General features: G+C 53.0%; 1 protein-coding gene across 1 annotated transcript in view; it reads right to left on the minus strand.

Annotated features, from left to right (window-relative positions):
- Nucleotides 1-2097: 2097 nt before the first annotated feature.
- The window catches only part of LOC116936953 (diamine acetyltransferase 1-like), a 37663-nt gene continuing 24191 nt past the window's right edge, over nt 2098-15569 (minus strand). Inside the window, exon 6 of the mRNA XM_076064170.1 lies at nt 2098-4253. Within this exon, the coding sequence (XP_075920285.1) occupies nt 4083-4253 (171 nt within the window). The 3' untranslated portion in view covers nt 2098-4082. The remainder of the gene's footprint in view (nt 4254-15569) is intronic.

The following is a 15569-nucleotide window of genomic DNA, read 5'->3' on the forward strand; positions in this document are numbered from 1 at the left end:
ACGCACACACACCACACACACACCATGCACACACACACACACCACACACACACCACACACACCATACACACCATACACACCCCACACACGCACCACACACACACCATACACACACCACACACACATACCACACACACACACCACAAACACACACACACATCATGCACACACCACACACACACCATGCACACACCACACACACACCACACACACCACACACACACACACCACGCACACACCATGCACACACCGCACACACACCACAAACACCACACACACCACACCCCACGCACACACACCACACACACACCACACACACCCCATACACACATTATACACACACCATACACACACCACACACACCACACACCAAACACACACACCACACACACACCATCCACACACCACACACACACCACACGCACACCACAAACACACCACATACACACACCACACACCACACACACACCACACACACACCACACCCCACACACACACCACACACACACCACACCACGCACACACCATGCATACACACACCACACACACACACCACACACACACCACACACGCACCATACACACTACACACGCACCACACACACACCTTACACACACCATACACACATCATGCACACACCACACACACACCATACACAGACACACCACACACCATACACACACCACACACACACAAATCATATACACCATACACACACCACACACACCATATAAACCACCCACCACATACACACACCACACACACACCAAACACACACCACACACACCCCAGACACACACCATACACACACCACACACACACCACACACACCACATACACCACACACACACCTCACACACACCACACACGTACACCACACACGTACACCACACACACCACACACCATACACACCACACACACCACACACACACTACACACACCACACACACACCACACACACAACACACGCCACACCACACACACACACCCACACCATGCACACACCACACACACACCACACACACACACCACACACACCATACACACCCCACACGCACACACCACGCACACACCACACACACCATGCACACACCACACACACTCACCACAAACACACACACACCATGCACACACCACACACACACACCACACACACACACCATGCACACACCACACACACACACCACACACACACACCACACACACCACACACACCTCTACACACACCTCCACACACACCACACACACACACCACACACACACTACACACACACTACACACACACTACACACACACACTACACACACACCACACACACACCACACACACACCACACACACACCACACCACACACCACACACACCCACCACACACACACCACACACACACCACACCACACACCACACACACCCACCACACACACACCACACACACACCACACACACACACCACACACACCACACAGACACCGAGATGATGGCGATCTGTTGAGAGATGTATTATTCACGCATTCATTTGATCAACAAATTTAAGGCCTCAAGCAGAAAAAAAAACTCTCGTCAGTGGCGTCACGGGAGGGGGGGTGTCACGTGGAGGGTCACGGGGGGTGTCACGTGGGGGGTCACGGGGGGTGTCACGTGGAGGGTCACAGTGGGTGTCACGTGGAGGGTCACGGGGGGTCGGGGTGTCACGTGGAGGGTCACGGGAGTGGGGGGGTGTCACGTGGAGGGTCACAGTGGGTGTCACGTGGAGGGTCACGTGGGTGTCACGTGGCGGGTCACGGGGTGTGTCACGTGGCGGGTCACGGGGGGTGTCACGTGGGGTGTCACGTGGGGGTCACGTGGAGGGTCACGTGGGGGGGTCACGTGGGGGGGTCACGTGCACCGCCCCACGCGAGTTTCTTCGTCGCACCGCACAAATTCAAGGACAGTGCCAATATTATTATTATCAGAGTTGTCTTTTTTGTTTGCATTTTGACTGCTTGTGTTGTGGTCATTGCAAACATGATGCCTTGAATAAAGGTGTCAGTTTTTGTGCCAGTTAAAAGGGTAAAAACCTATTATTATATCTTGTTACTGGCAAAGGAGGTCTCATAATGAAACTAAAAATTGTTTTATTTTTTCAGAAATCACGACGTCTTATCTTACGTTGTTTCTCCCTCCGTGAATTCACCGAAAGAGCCAAAGCGAGTGGTAGTCGTGCAGGCACTGAAGCGTCACATCAAGATTATGCCTCCACTCGTTAACGTTAACCACCACCACCACCACCAGCACCACGTTGTCATCATCGTCATCATTGTCATCATCGTCGTCATCATCATCGTCGTCGTCATCATCATCGTCATCATCGTCATCGTCGTCATCATCATCATCATTGTCATCATCGTCGTCATCGTCGTCATCGTCGTCGTCATCGTCATCGTCGTCATCATCGTCATCGTCATCGTTGTCATCATCGTCATCATTGTCATCATCGTCGTCATCGTCATCGTCATCATCGTCATGATTGTCGTCATCATCGTCGTCATCATCGTCATGATTGTCGTCATCATCGTCGTCATCATTGTCATCGTCATCATCGTCGTCATCATCATCGTCGTCGTTGTCATCATCGTCATCATCGTCATCGTCATCATTGTCATCGTCATCGTAATCATCATCGTCGTCATCATCATCGTCGTCGTCGTCGTCATCATCATCGTCATCATCGTCATCATCGTCATTGTCGAGGGGTTTTGGTGTGGGCCCTCCACCGTGATGGTCTGCAGTGGTAGGCCTGCAGACCCCAGCCCACCGTGCACGGCTTCCCGTCAAATGAACAAGGCACTACAACTACAACCCACTTGCAAACACAATCATAACAACAGCCCCCATACAAGTGTGGGGGGAGGGGGGGGGGAGGGGAGATCATCCTCGCTGCTACTACAGTCACAACCCAATACCCACAGTCAGTCACAGCAAAAACCCACAGTCAGTCAGTCACACACAAAACCCAGTCACAGTCACACACAAAACCCACAGTCAGTCACACACAAAACCCACAGTCAGTCACACACAAAACCCACAGTCAGTCACACACAAAACCCACAGTCACACCCAAAACCCAGTCACAGTCACACCCAAAACCCACAGTCACACCCAAAACCCACAGTCACCCCCAAAACCCAGTCACAGTCACACCCAAATACCCACAGTCACACCCAAAACCCACAGTCAGTCACACACAAAACCCAGTCACACCCAAAACCCATAGTCACACCCAAAACCCAGTCACAGTCACACCCAAAACCCACAGTCAGTCACCCCCAATACTCAGTCAGTCACACCCAAAACCCAGTAACAGTCACACCCAAAACCCACAGTCAGTCACACCCAATACTCAGTCACAGTCACACCCAAAACCCACAGCCAGTCACCCCCAAAACCCACAGTCAGTCACACCCAAAACCCAGTCACAGTCACACACAAAACCCACAGTCAGTCACCCCCAAAACCCACAGTCAGTCACACCCAAAACCCAGTCACAGTCACACACAAAACCCACAGTCAGTCACCCCCAAAACCCACAGTCAGTCACACCCAATACTCAGTCACAGTCACACCCAAAACCCACAGCCAGTCACCCCCAAAACCCACAGTCAGTCACACCCAAAACCCAGTCACAGTCACACACAAAACCCACAGTCAGTCACCCCCAAAACCCACAGTCAGTTACCCCCAAAACCCACAGTCAGTCACACACAAAACCCACAGTCAGTCACACACAAAACCCACAGTCAGTCACCCCCAAAACCCACAGTCAGTTACCCCCAAAACCCACAGTCAGTCACACACAAAACCCACAGTCAGTTACCCCCAAAACCCACAGTCAGTCACCCCCAAAACCCACAGTCACACCCCAAACCCAGTCACAGTCACACCCAAAACCCAGTCACAGTCACCCACAATACCCACAGTCACACCCAAAACCCAGCCACAGTCACACCCAATACCCAGTCACAGCCACCCCCCAAAACGGCTCCCCTCCCCCATTGTGGGGGGCTCCCCTCCCCCATTGTGGGGGACCCCCCGCCCCCCCGCCGCTACTCCTCGGCGGCGAGCTTGAGCAGGCTGCTGAGCGGCATCTTGAAGACGTGCCAGCCCTCGCTCTGCGTGTGGTCCCTGGCACCGCGGCGGCGGTAGAACTCGATGGACGGAGCGTTCCAGTCGGCCACCAGGAAAGTCATCGACGCACAGCGACTCTCCACCGCGACCTGACGGGCGGGCGGGAAGGGCGGCGGTGGTGAGGGCGACGAGTCGCGGAGCGGGGACTGTGTGTGGGTTAGCGTGGTGTGTGGGTCTCTGTGTGTGTGTGAGTGTGTGGGTTAGCGTGGTCTCTGTGTGTGGGTGTCTGTGGGTCTCTGTCTGTGTGTCTGTGTTTCTGTGTGTGTGTCTGTGTGTCTCTGTGTGTGTGGGTTAGCGTGGTCTCTGTGTGTGTGTGTGTGTCTGTGTGTGTGTTGGTTAGCGTGGTCTCTGTGGGTGTGTGTGTGTGTTAGCGTGGTCTCTGTGTCTGTGTGTGTGGGTTAGCGTGGTCTCTGTGTGTGGGTGTCTGTGGGTCTCTGTGGGTCTCTGTGTGTGTGTCTGTGTGTCTGTGTGTGTGTCTGTGTGTCTCTGTGTGTGTGGGTTAGCGTGGTCTCTGTGTGTGTGTGTGTCTGTGTGTGTGTTGGTTAGCGTGGTCTCTGTGGGTGTGTGTGTGTGTGTGTTAGCGTGGTCTCTGTGTCTGTGTGTGTGGGTTAGAGTGGTCTCTGTGTGTGTGTTAGCGTGGTCTCTGTGGGTCTCTGTGTGTGTGTCTCTGTGTGTGTGTCTGTGTGTCTCTGTGTGTGTGGGTCTCTGTGTGTGTGGGTCTCTGTGTGTGTGGGTCTCTGTGCGTGGGTTAGCGTGGTCTCTGTGTGTCTCTGTGTGTGTGGGTCTCTGTGTGTGTGTGTGTGGGTCTCTGTGTGTGTGTGTTAGCGTGGTCTCTCAGTGTCTGTGTGTGTGTGTCTGTGTGTGTGTGTGGGTCTCTGTGTGTGTGTGTGTCTGTGTGTGCTAGCGTGGTCTCTGTGTGTCTCTGTGTGTGTGTGGGTCTCTGTGTGTGTGTGTGTGTGTTAGCGTGGTCTCTGTGTGTGTGTGTTAGCGTGGTCTCTGTGTGTGTGGGTTAGCGTGGTCTCTGTGTGTGTGTGTGTCTGTGTGTGTGTGTTAGCGTGGTCTCTGTGTGTGTGTTAGCGTGGTCTCTGTGTGTGTGTGTTAGCGTGGTCTCTGTGTGTGTGTGTTAGCGTGGTCTGTGTGTGTGTGTGTGTCTGTGTGTGTGTGTGTGTTAGCGTGGTCTCTGTGTGTGTGTTAGCGTGGTCTCTGTGTGTGTGTGTTTGTGTTAGCGTGGTCTCTGTGTGTGTGTGTGTGTTAGCGTGGTCTCTGTGTGTGTGTGGGTTAGCGTGGTCTGTGTGTGTGTCTGTGTGTGTGTGTGTGTTAGCGTGGTCTCTGTGTGTGTGTGTGTGTTAGCGTGGTCTGTGTGTGTGTGTGTGTCTCTGTGTGTGTGTGTGTGTGGGTCTCTGTGTGTGTGTGGGTTAGCGTGGTCTGTGTGGGTCTCTGTGTGTGGGTTAGCGTGGTCTCTGTGTGTGGGTCTGTGTGTGTGTGGGTTAGCGTGGTCTCTGTGTGTGTGTGTCTGTGTGTGTGTGTGGGTTAGCGTGGTCTCTGTGTGTGTGTGTTAGCGTGGTCTCTGTGTGTGTGTGTGTGTCTGTGTGTCTGTGTGTGTGTGGCTGTGTCTGTGTGTGTGGGTTAGCGTGGTCTCTGAGGGTCTCTGTGTGTCTCTGCGTGTGGGTCTGTGTGGGTGTGTGTGTGTTAGCGTGGTCTCTGTGTGTGGGTTAGCGTGGTCTCTGTGTGTGTGGGTTAGCGTGGTCTCTGTGTGTGTGTGTGTCTGTGTGTGTGTGTTAGCGTGGTCTCTGTGTGTGTGTTAGCGTGGTCTCTGTGTGTGTGTGTTAGCGTGGTCTCTGTGTGTGTGTGTTAGCGTGGTCTCTGTGTGTGTGTGTGTCTGTGTGTGTGTGTGTTAGCGTGGTCTCTGTGTGTGTGTGTGTTTGTGTTAGCGTGGTCTCTGTGTGTGTTAGCGTGGTCTCTGTGTGTGTGTGGGTTAGCGTGGTCTGTGTGTGTGTCTGTGTGTGTGTGTGTGTTAGCGTGGTCTCTGTGTGTGTGTGTGTTAGCGTGGTCTCTGTGTGTGTGTGTGTGTCTCTGTGTGTGTGTGTGTGGGTCTCTGTGTGTGTGTGGGTTAGCGTGGTCTGTGTGGGTCTCTGTGTGTGGGTTAGCGTGGTCTCTGTGTGTGGGTGTGTCTGTGTGTCTGTGTGTGTGGCTGTGTCTGTGTGTGTGGGTTAGCGTGGTCTCTGAGGGTCTCTGTGTGTCTCTGCGTGTGGGTCTGTGTGTGTGTGTGTGTTAGCGTGGTCTCTGTGTGTGGGTTAGCGTGGTCTCTGTGTGTGTGTGTTAGCGTGGTTTCTGTGGGTCTCTGTGTGTGTGTCTGTGTGTGTGTCTCTGTGTGTGTCTCTGTGTGTGTGTCTGTGTGTGTGTGTGTCTCTGTGTGTGTGGGTCTCTGTGCGTGGGTTAGCGTGGTCTCTGTGTGTCTCTGTGTGTGTGGGTCTCTGTGTGTGTGTGTGTGTTAGCGTGGTCTCTGTGTGTGTGGGTTAGCGTGGTCTCTGTGTGTGTGTGTGTCTGTGTGTGTGTGTGTTAGCGTGGTCTGTGTGTGTGTTAGCGTGGTCTCTGTGTGTGTGTGTTAGCGTGGTCTCTGTGTGTGTGTGTGTGTTAGCGTGGTCTCTGTGTGTGTGGGTTAGCGTGGTCTCTGTGTGTGTGGGTTAGCGTGGTCTCTGTGTGTGTGTGTGTGTGCCTGTGTGTGTGTTAGCGTGGTCTCTGTGTGTGTGTTAGCGTGGTCTGTGTGTGTGTGTGTGTGTTAGCGTGGTCTCTGTGTGTGTGTGTGTGTTAGCGTGGTCTCTGTGTGTGTGTGTTAGCGTGGTCTCTGTGTGTGTGTGTGTGTCTGTGTCTGTGTGTGTGTTAGCGTGGTCTCTGTGCGTGTGTGTCTGTGTGTGTGTTAGCGTGGTCTCTGTGTGTGTGTGTCTCTGTGTGTGTGTGTCTCTCTGTGTGTGTGTTAGCGTGGTCTCTCAGTGTCTGTGTGTGTGTGTCTGTGTGTGTGTGTGTCTCTGTGTGTGTGTGTGTGGGTCTCTGTGTGTGTGTGGGTTAGCGTGGTCTGTGTGGGTCTCTGTGTGTGGGTTAGCGTGGTCTCTGTGTGTGGGTGTGTCTGTGTGTCTGTGTGTGTGGCTGTGTCTGTGTGTGTGGGTTAGCGTGGTCTCTGAGGGTCTCTGTGTGTCTCTGCGTGTGGGTCTGTGTGTGTGTGTGTGTTAGCGTGGTCTCTGTGTGTGGGTTAGCGTGGTCTCTGTGTGTGTGTGTTAGCGTGGTTTCTGTGGGTCTCTGTGTGTGTGTCTGTGTGTGTGTCTCTGTGTGTGTCTCTGTGTGTGTGTCTGTGTGTGTGTGTGTCTCTGTGTGTGTGGGTCTCTGTGCGTGGGTTAGCGTGGTCTCTGTGTGTCTCTGTGTGTGTGGGTCTCTGTGTGTGTGTGTGTGTTAGCGTGGTCTCTGTGTGTGTGGGTTAGCGTGGTCTCTGTGTGTGTGTGTGTCTGTGTGTGTGTGTGTTAGCGTGGTCTGTGTGTGTGTTAGCGTGGTCTCTGTGTGTGTGTGTTAGCGTGGTCTCTGTGTGTGTGTGTGTTAGCGTGGTCTCTGTGTGTGTGGGTTAGCGTGGTCTCTGTGTGTGTGGGTTAGCGTGGTCTCTGTGTGTGTGTGTGTGTGCCTGTGTGTGTGTTAGCGTGGTCTCTGTGTGTGTGTTAGCGTGGTCTGTGTGTGTGTGTGTGTGTTAGCGTGGTCTCTGTGTGTGTGTGTGTGTTAGCGTGGTCTCTGTGTGTGTGTGTTAGCGTGGTCTCTGTGTGTGTGTGTGTGTCTGTGTGTGTGTTAGCGTGGTCTCTGTGTGTGTGTGTCTCTGTGTGTGTGTGTCTCTCTGTGTGTGTGTTAGCGTGGTCTCTCAGTGTCTGTGTGTGTGTGTCTGTGTGTGTGTGTGTCTCTGTGTGTGTGTGTGTGGGTCTCTGTGTGTGTGTGGGTTAGCGTGGTCTGTGTGGGTCTCTGTGTGTGGGTTAGCGTGGTCTCTGTGTGTGGGTGTGTCTGTGTGTCTGTGTGTGTGGCTGTGTCTGTGTGTGTGGGTTAGCGTGGTCTCTGAGGGTCTCTGTGTGTCTCTGCGTGTGGGTCTGTGTGTGTGTGTGTGTTAGCGTGGTCTCTGTGTGTGGGTTAGCGTGGTCTCTGTGTGTGTGTGTTAGCGTGGTTTCTGTGGGTCTCTGTGTGTGTGTCTGTGTGTGTGTCTGTGTGTGTGTCTCTGTGTGTGTCTCTGTGTGTGTGTCTGTGTGTGTGTGTGTCTCTGTGTGTGTGGGTCTCTGTGCGTGGGTTAGCGTGGTCTCTGTGTGTCTCTGTGTGTGTGGGTCTCTGTGTGTGTGTGTGTGTTAGCGTGGTCTCTGTGTGTGTGGGTTAGCGTGGTCTCTGTGTGTGTGTGTGTCTGTGTGTGTGTGTGTTAGCGTGGTCTGTGTGTGTGTTAGCGTGGTCTCTGTGTGTGTGTGTTAGCGTGGTCTCTGTGTGTGTGTGTGTTAGCGTGGTCTCTGTGTGTGTGGGTTAGCGTGGTCTCTGTGTGTGTGGGTTAGCGTGGTCTCTGTGTGTGTGTGTGTGTGCCTGTGTGTGTGTTAGCGTGGTCTCTGTGTGTGTGTTAGCGTGGTCTGTGTGTGTGTGTGTGTGTTAGCGTGGTCTCTGTGTGTGTGTGTGTGTTAGCGTGGTCTCTGTGTGTGTGTGTTAGCGTGGTCTCTGTGTGTGTGTGTGTGTCTGTGTGTGTGTTAGCGTGGTCTCTGTGCGTGTGTGTCTGTGTGTGTGTTAGCGTGGTCTCTGTGTGTGTGTGTCTCTGTGTGTGTGTGTCTCTCTGTGTGTGTGTTAGCGTGGTCTCTCAGTGTCTGTGTGTGTGTGTCTGTGTGTGTGTGTGTCTCTGTGTGTGTGTGTGTCTGTATGTGTTAGCGTGGTCTCTGTGTGTCTCTGTGTGTGTGTGGGTCTCTGTGTGTGTGTGTGTTAGCGTGGTCTCTGTGTGTGTGTGTTAGCGTGGTCTCTGTGTGTGTGGGTTAGCGTGGTCTCTGTGTGTGTGTGTGTCTGTGTGTGTGTGTGTGTTAGCGTGGTCTCTGTGTGTGTTTTAGCGTGGTCTCTGTGTGTGTGTGTGTGTTAGCGTGGTCTCTGTGTGTGTGTGTTAGCGTGGTCTCTGTGTGTGTGTGTGTCTGTGTGTGTGTGTTAGCGTGGTCTCTGTGTGTGTGTGTGTTAGCGTGGTCTCTGTGTGTGTGTTAGCGTGGTCTCTGTGTGTGTGTGTGTGTCTGTGTCTGTGTGTGTGTTAGCGTGGTCTCTGTGTGTGTGTGTCTGTGTGTGTGTTAGCGTGGTCTCTGTGTGTGTGTGTGTCTCTGTGTGTGTGTGGGTCTCTGTGTGTGTGTTAGCGTGGTCTCTCAGTGTCTGTGTGTGTGTGTCTGTGTGTGTGTGTGGGTCTCTGTGTGTGTGTGTGTGTCTGTGTGTGTGTGTGTGTTAGCGTGGTCTCTGTGTGTCTCTGTGTGTGTGTCTCTGTGTGTGTGGGTCTCTGTGTGTGTGTGTCTGTGTCTGTGTGTGTGTTAGCGTGGTCTCTGTGTGTGTGTGTCTGTGTGTGTGTTAGCGTGGTCTATGTGTGTGTGTGTGTCTCTGAGTGTGTGTGTTAGCGAGGTCTCTCAGTGTCTATGTGTGTGTGTCTGTGTGTGTGTGTGGGTCTCTGTGTGTGTGTGTCTGTGTGTGTGTGGGTTAGCGTGGTCTCTGTGTGTGTGTGTCTGTGGGTCTCTGTGTGTGTTAGCGTGGTCTCTGTGTGTGTGTGTCTGTGGGTCTCTCTGTGTGTGGGTCTGTGTGTGTGTGGGTTAGCGTGGTCTCTGTGGGTCTCTGTGGGTCTCTGTGTGTGTGTGTGTTAGCGTGGTCTCTGTGTGTGTGTGTTAGCGTGGTCTCTGTGTGTGTGTGTGTCTGTGTGTGTGTGTTAGCGTGGTCTCTGTGTGTGTGTGTTAGCGTGGTCTCTGTGTGTGTGTTAGCGTGGTCTCTGTGTGTGTGTGTGTGTGTCTGTGTCTGTGTGTGTGTTAGCGTGGTCTCTGTGTGTGTGTGTCTGTGTGTGTGTTAGCGTGGTCTCTGTGTGTGTGTGTGTGTGTCTCTGTGTGTGTGTGGGTCTCTGTGTGTGTGTTAGCGTGGTCTCTCAGTGTCTGTGTGTGTGTCTGTGTGTGTGTGTGTGGGTCTCTGTGTGTGTGTGTGTGTCTGTGTGTGTGTGTGTGTTAGCGTGGTCTCTGTGTGTCTCTGTGTGTGTATCTCTGTGTGTGTGGGTCTCTGTGTGTGTGTCTGTGTCTGTGTGTGTGTTAGCGTGGTCTCTGTGTGTGTGTGTCTGTGTGTGTGTTAGCGTGGTCTATGTGTGTGTGTGTGTCTGAGTGTGTGTGTTAGCGTGGTCTCTCAGTGTCTATGTGTGTGTGTCTGTGTGTGTGTGTGGGTCTCTGTGTGTGTGTGTCTGTGTATGTGTGGGTTAGCGTGGTCTCTGTGTGTGTGTGTCTGTGGGTCTCTGTGTGTGTTAGCGTGGTCTCTGTGTGTGTGTCTGTGGGTCTCTCTGTGTGTGGGTCTGTGTGTGTGTGGGTTAGCGTGGTCTCTGTGGGTCTCTGTGGGTCTCTGTGTGTGTGTGTGTGTTAGCGTGGTCTCTGTGTGTGTGTGGGGGTCTCTGTGTGTGTGTGTGTTAGCGTGGTCTCTGTGTGTCTCTGTGTGTGTGTGTGTGGGTCTCTGTGTGTGTGTGTTAGCGTGGTCTCTCAGTATCTGTGTGTGTGTGTCTGTGTGTGTGTGTGGGTCTCTGTGTGTGTGTGTCTGTGTGTCTGTGTGTGTGTTAGCATGGTCTATGTGTGTGTGTCTGTGTGTCTGTGTGTGTGTCTCTGTGTGTGTGTGTCTGTGTGTGTGTGTGTGTTAGCGTGGTCTCTGTGTGTGTGTGTGTGTCTGTGTGTGTGTCTCTGTGTGTGTGGGTCTCTGTGCGTGGGTTAGCGTGGTCTCTCAGTGTCTCTGTGTGTGGGTCTGTGTGTCTGTGTGTGTGTGTTAGCGTGGTCTCTGTGTGTGTGTGTCTCTGTGTGTGTGTGTCTCTGTGTGTGTCTGTGTGTGTGTGGGTTAGCGTGGTCTCTGTGTGTGTGTGTCTCTGTGTGTGTGGGTCTCTGTGCGTGGGTTAGCGTGGTCTCTCAGTGTCTCTGTGTGTGGGTCTGTGTGTCTGTGTGTGTGTGTTAGCGTGGTCTCTGTGTGTGTGTGTCTCTGTGTGTGTGTGTCTCTGTGTGTGTGTGTCTGTGTGTGTGTGGGTTAGCGTGGTCTCTGTGTGTGTGTGGGTCTGTGTGTCTGTGTGTGTGTGTCTCTGTGTGTGTGGGTCTCTGTGTGTGTGTGTGTCTGTGTGTGTGTTAGCGTGGTCTCTGTGTGTGTGTGTCTGTGTGTGTGTTAGCGTGGTCTATGTGTGTGTGTGTGTCTCTGAGTGTGTGTGTTAGCGTGGTCTCTCAGTGTCTATGTGTGTGTGTCTGTGTGTGTGTGTGGGTCTCTGTGTGTGTGTGTCTGTGTGTGTGTGGGTTAGCGTGGTCTCTGTGTGTGTGTGTCTGTGGGTCTCTGTGTGTGTTAGCGTGGTCTCTGTGTGTGTGTGTCTGTGGGTCTCTCTGTGTGTGGGTCTGTGTGTGTGTGGGTTAGCGTGGTCTCTGTGGGTCTCTGTGGGTCTCTGTGTGTGTGTGTGTTAGCGTGGTCTCTGTGTGTGTGTGTGGGTCTCTGTGTGTGTGTGTGTGTTAGCGTGGTCTCTGTGTGTCTCTGTGTGTGTGTGGGTCTCTGTGTGTGTGTGTTAGCGTGGTCTCTCAGTATCTGTGTGTGTGTGTCTGTGTGTGTGTGTGGGTCTCTGTGTGTGTGTGTCTGTGTGTCTGTGTGTGTGTTAGCGTGGTCTATGTGTGTGTGTCTGTGTGTCTGTGTGTGTGTCTCTGTGTGTGTGTGTGTCTGTGTGTGTGTGTGTGTTAGCGTGGTCTCTGTGTGTGTGTGTGTGTCTGTGTGTGTGTCTCTGTGTGTGTGGGTCTCTGTGCGTGGGTTAGCGTGGTCTCTCAGTGTCTCTGTGTGTGGGTCTGTGTGTCTGTGTGTGTGTGTTAGCGTGGTCTCTGTGTGTGTGTGTCTCTGTGTGTGTGTGTCTCTGTGTGTGTGTGTCTGTATGTGTTAGCGTGGTCTCTGTGTGTCTCTGTGTGTGTGTGGGTCTCTGTGTGTGTGTGTGTTAGCGTGGTCTCTGTGTGTGTGTGTTAGCGTGGTCTCTGTGTGTGTGGGTTAGCGTGGTCTCTGTGTGTGTGTGTGTCTGTGTGTGTGTGTGTGTTAGCGTGGTCTCTGTGTGTGTTTTAGCGTGGTCTCTGTGTGTGTGTGTGTGTTAGCGTGGTCTCTGTGTGTGTGTGTTAGCGTGGTCTCTGTGTGTGTGTGTGTCTGTGTGTGTGTGTGTGTTAGCGTGGTCTCTGTGTGTGTGTGTTAGCGTGGTCTCTGTGTGTGTTAGCGTGGTCTCTGTGTGTGTGTGTGTCTGTGTCTGTGTGTGTGTTAGCGTGGTCTCTGTGTGTGTGTGTCTGTGTGTGTGTTAGCGTGGTCTCTGTGTGTGTGTGTGTGTCTGTGTGTGTGTGGGTCTCTGTGTGTGTGTTAGCGTGGTCTCTCAGTGTCTGTGTGTGTGTCTGTGTGTGTGTGTGGGTCTCTGTGTGTGTGTGTGTGTGTCTGTGTGTGTGTTAGCGTGGTCTCTGTGTGTCTCTGTGTGTGTGTCTCTGTGTGTGTGGGTCTCTGTGTGTGTGTGTCTGTGTCTGTGTGTGTGTTAGCGTGGTCTCTGTGTGTGTGTGTCTGTGTGTGTGTTAGCGTGGTCTATGTGTGTGTGTGTGTCTCTGAGTGTGTGTGTTAGCGTGGTCTCTCAGTGTCTATGTGTGTGTGTCTGTGTGTGTGTGGGTCTCTGTGTGTGTGTGTCTGTGTATGTGTGGGTTAGCGTGGTCTCTGTGTGTGTGTGTCTGTGGGTCTCTGTGTGTGTTAGCGTGGTCTCTGTGTGTGTGTGTCTGTGGGTCTCTCTGTGTGTGGGTCTGTGTGTGTGTGGGTTAGCGTGGTCTCTGTGGGTCTCTGTGGGTCTCTGTGTGTGTGTGTGTGTTAGCGTGGTCTCTGTGTGTGTGTGTGGGTCTCTGTGTGTGTGTGTGTTAGCGTGGTCTCTGTGTGTCTCTGTGTGTGTGTGTGTGGGTCTCTGTGTGTGTGTGTTAGCGTGGTCTCTCAGTATCTGTGTGTGTGTGTCTGTGTGTGTGTGTGGGTCTCTGTGTGTGTGTGTCTGTGTGTCTGTGTGTGTGTTAGCGTGGTCTATGTGTGTGTGTCTGTGTGTCTGTGTGTGTGTCTCTGTGTGTGTGTGTGTCTGTGTGTGTGTGTGTGTTAGCGTGGTCTCTGTGTGTGTGTGTGTGTCTGTGTGTGTGTCTCTGTGTGTGTGGGTCTCTGTGCGTGGGTTAGCGTGGTCTCTCAGTGTCTCTGTGTGTGGGTCTGTGTGTCTGTGTGTGTGTGTTAGCGTGGTCTCTGTGTGTGTGTGTCTCTGTGTGTGTGTGTCTCTGTGTGTGTCTGTGTGTGTGTGGGTTAGCGTGGTCTCTGTGTGTGTGTGTCTCTGTGTGTGTGGGTCTCTGTGCGTGGGTTAGCGTGGTCTCTCAGTGTCTCTGTGTGTGGGTCTGTGTGTCTGTGTGTGTGTGTTAGCGTGGTCTCTGTGTGTGTGTGTCTCTGTGTGTGTGTGTCTCTGTGTGTGTGTGTCTGTGTGTGTGTGGGTTAGCGTGGTCTCTGTGTGTGTGTGGGTCTGTGTGTCTGTGTGTGTGTGTCTCTGTGGGTCTCTGTGTGTGTGTTTCTGTGCATGTGTGTGGGTTAGCGTGGTCTCTGTGGGTCTCTGTGTGTGTGTGTGTCTGTGTGTGTGTGTGTGTGTTAGCGTGGTCTCTGTGGGTCTCTGTGTGTGTCTCTGTGTGTGTCTGTGTGTGTGTGTGTTAGCGTGGTCTCTGTGTGTGTGGGTCTCTGTGTGTGTCTCTGTGTGTGTGTGTCTCTGTGTGTGTGTGTCTCTGTGTGTGTGTGGGTCTCTGTGTGTGGGTCTCTGTGTGTGGGTCTCTGTGTGTGTGGGTCTCTGTGTGTGTGTGTCTCTGTGTGTGTGTGGGTCTCTGTGTGTGTGTGGGTCTCTGTGTGTGTGTGTGTTAGCGTGGTCTCTGTGTGTGTGTGTCTCTGTGTGTGTGTGGGTCTCTGTGTGTCTGTGTGTGTGTGTGGGGGTCTGTGTGTGTGGGTTAGCGTGGTCTCTGTGTGTGTGTGTCTCTGTGTGTGTGTGTGTTAGCGTGGTCTCTGTGTGTGTGGGTCTCTGTGTGTGTGTGGGTTAGCGTGGTCTCTGTGTGTGTGGGTCTCTGTGTGTGTGGGTCTCTGTGTGTCTCTGTGTGTGGGTCTCTGTGTGTGTGGGTCTCTGTGTGTGTGGGTCTGTGTGTGTGGGTCTCTGTGTGTGTGTCTCTGTGTGTGTGTCTCTGTGTGTGTCTCTGTGTGTGTGTCTGTGTATGGGTCTCTGTGTGTGTGTCTGTGTATGGGTCTCTGTGTGTGGGTTAGCGTGGTCTCTGTGTGTGGGTCTCTGTGTGTGTGGGTCTCTGTGTGTGTGGGTCTCTGTGTGTGTGGGTCTCTGTGTGTGTGGGTCTCTGTGTGTGTGGGTCTCTGTGTGTGTGGGTCTCTGTGTGTGTGGGTCTCTGTGTGTGTGGGTCTCTGTGTGTGTGGGTCTCTGTGTGTGTGGGTCTCTGTGTGTGTGGGTCTCTGTATGTGTGGGTCTCTGTGTGTGTGGGTCTCTGTGTGTGTGTCTCTGTGTGTGGGTCTCTGTGTGTGGGTTAGCGTGGTCTCTGTGTGTGGGTCTCTGTGTGTGTGGGTCTCTGTGTGTGTGGGTCTCTGTGTGTGTGGGTCTCTGTGTGTGGGTCTCTGTGTGTGGGTCTCTGTGTGTGTGGGTCTCTGTGTGTGTATCTCTGTGTGGGTATCTCTGTGTGTGTGTTAGCGTGGTCTCTGTGTGTGTTAGCGTGGTCTCTGTGTGTGTGTGTGTGTCTGTGTCTGTGTGTGTGTTAGCGTGGTCTCTGTGTGTGTGTGTCTGTGTGTGTGTTAGCGTGGTCTCTGTGTGTGTGTGTGTGTCTGTGTGTGTGTGGGTCTCTGTGTGTGTGTTAGCGTGGTCTCTCAGTGTCTGTGTGTGTGTCTGTGTGTGTGTGTGGGTCTCTGTGTGTGTGTGTGTGTGTCTGTGTGTGTGTTAGCGTGGTCTCTGTGTGTCTCTGTGTGTGTGTCTCTGTGTGTGTGGGTCTCTGTGTGTGTGTGTCTGTGTCTGTGTGTGTGTTAGCGTGGTCTCTGTGTGTGTGTGTCTGTGTGTGTGTTAGCGTGGTCTATGTGTGTGTGTGTGTCTCTGAGTGTGTGTGTTAGCGTGGTCTCTCAGTGTCTATGTGTGT

This window comes from Petromyzon marinus, unplaced genomic scaffold, assembly GCF_048934315.1.
Source record: "Petromyzon marinus isolate PM22_M1 ecotype Great Lakes invasive population unplaced genomic scaffold, UKy_Petmar_22M1.pri1.0 PM_Scaffold_347, whole genome shotgun sequence".
Lineage (NCBI taxonomy): Eukaryota > Metazoa > Chordata > Hyperoartia > Petromyzontiformes > Petromyzontidae > Petromyzon > Petromyzon marinus.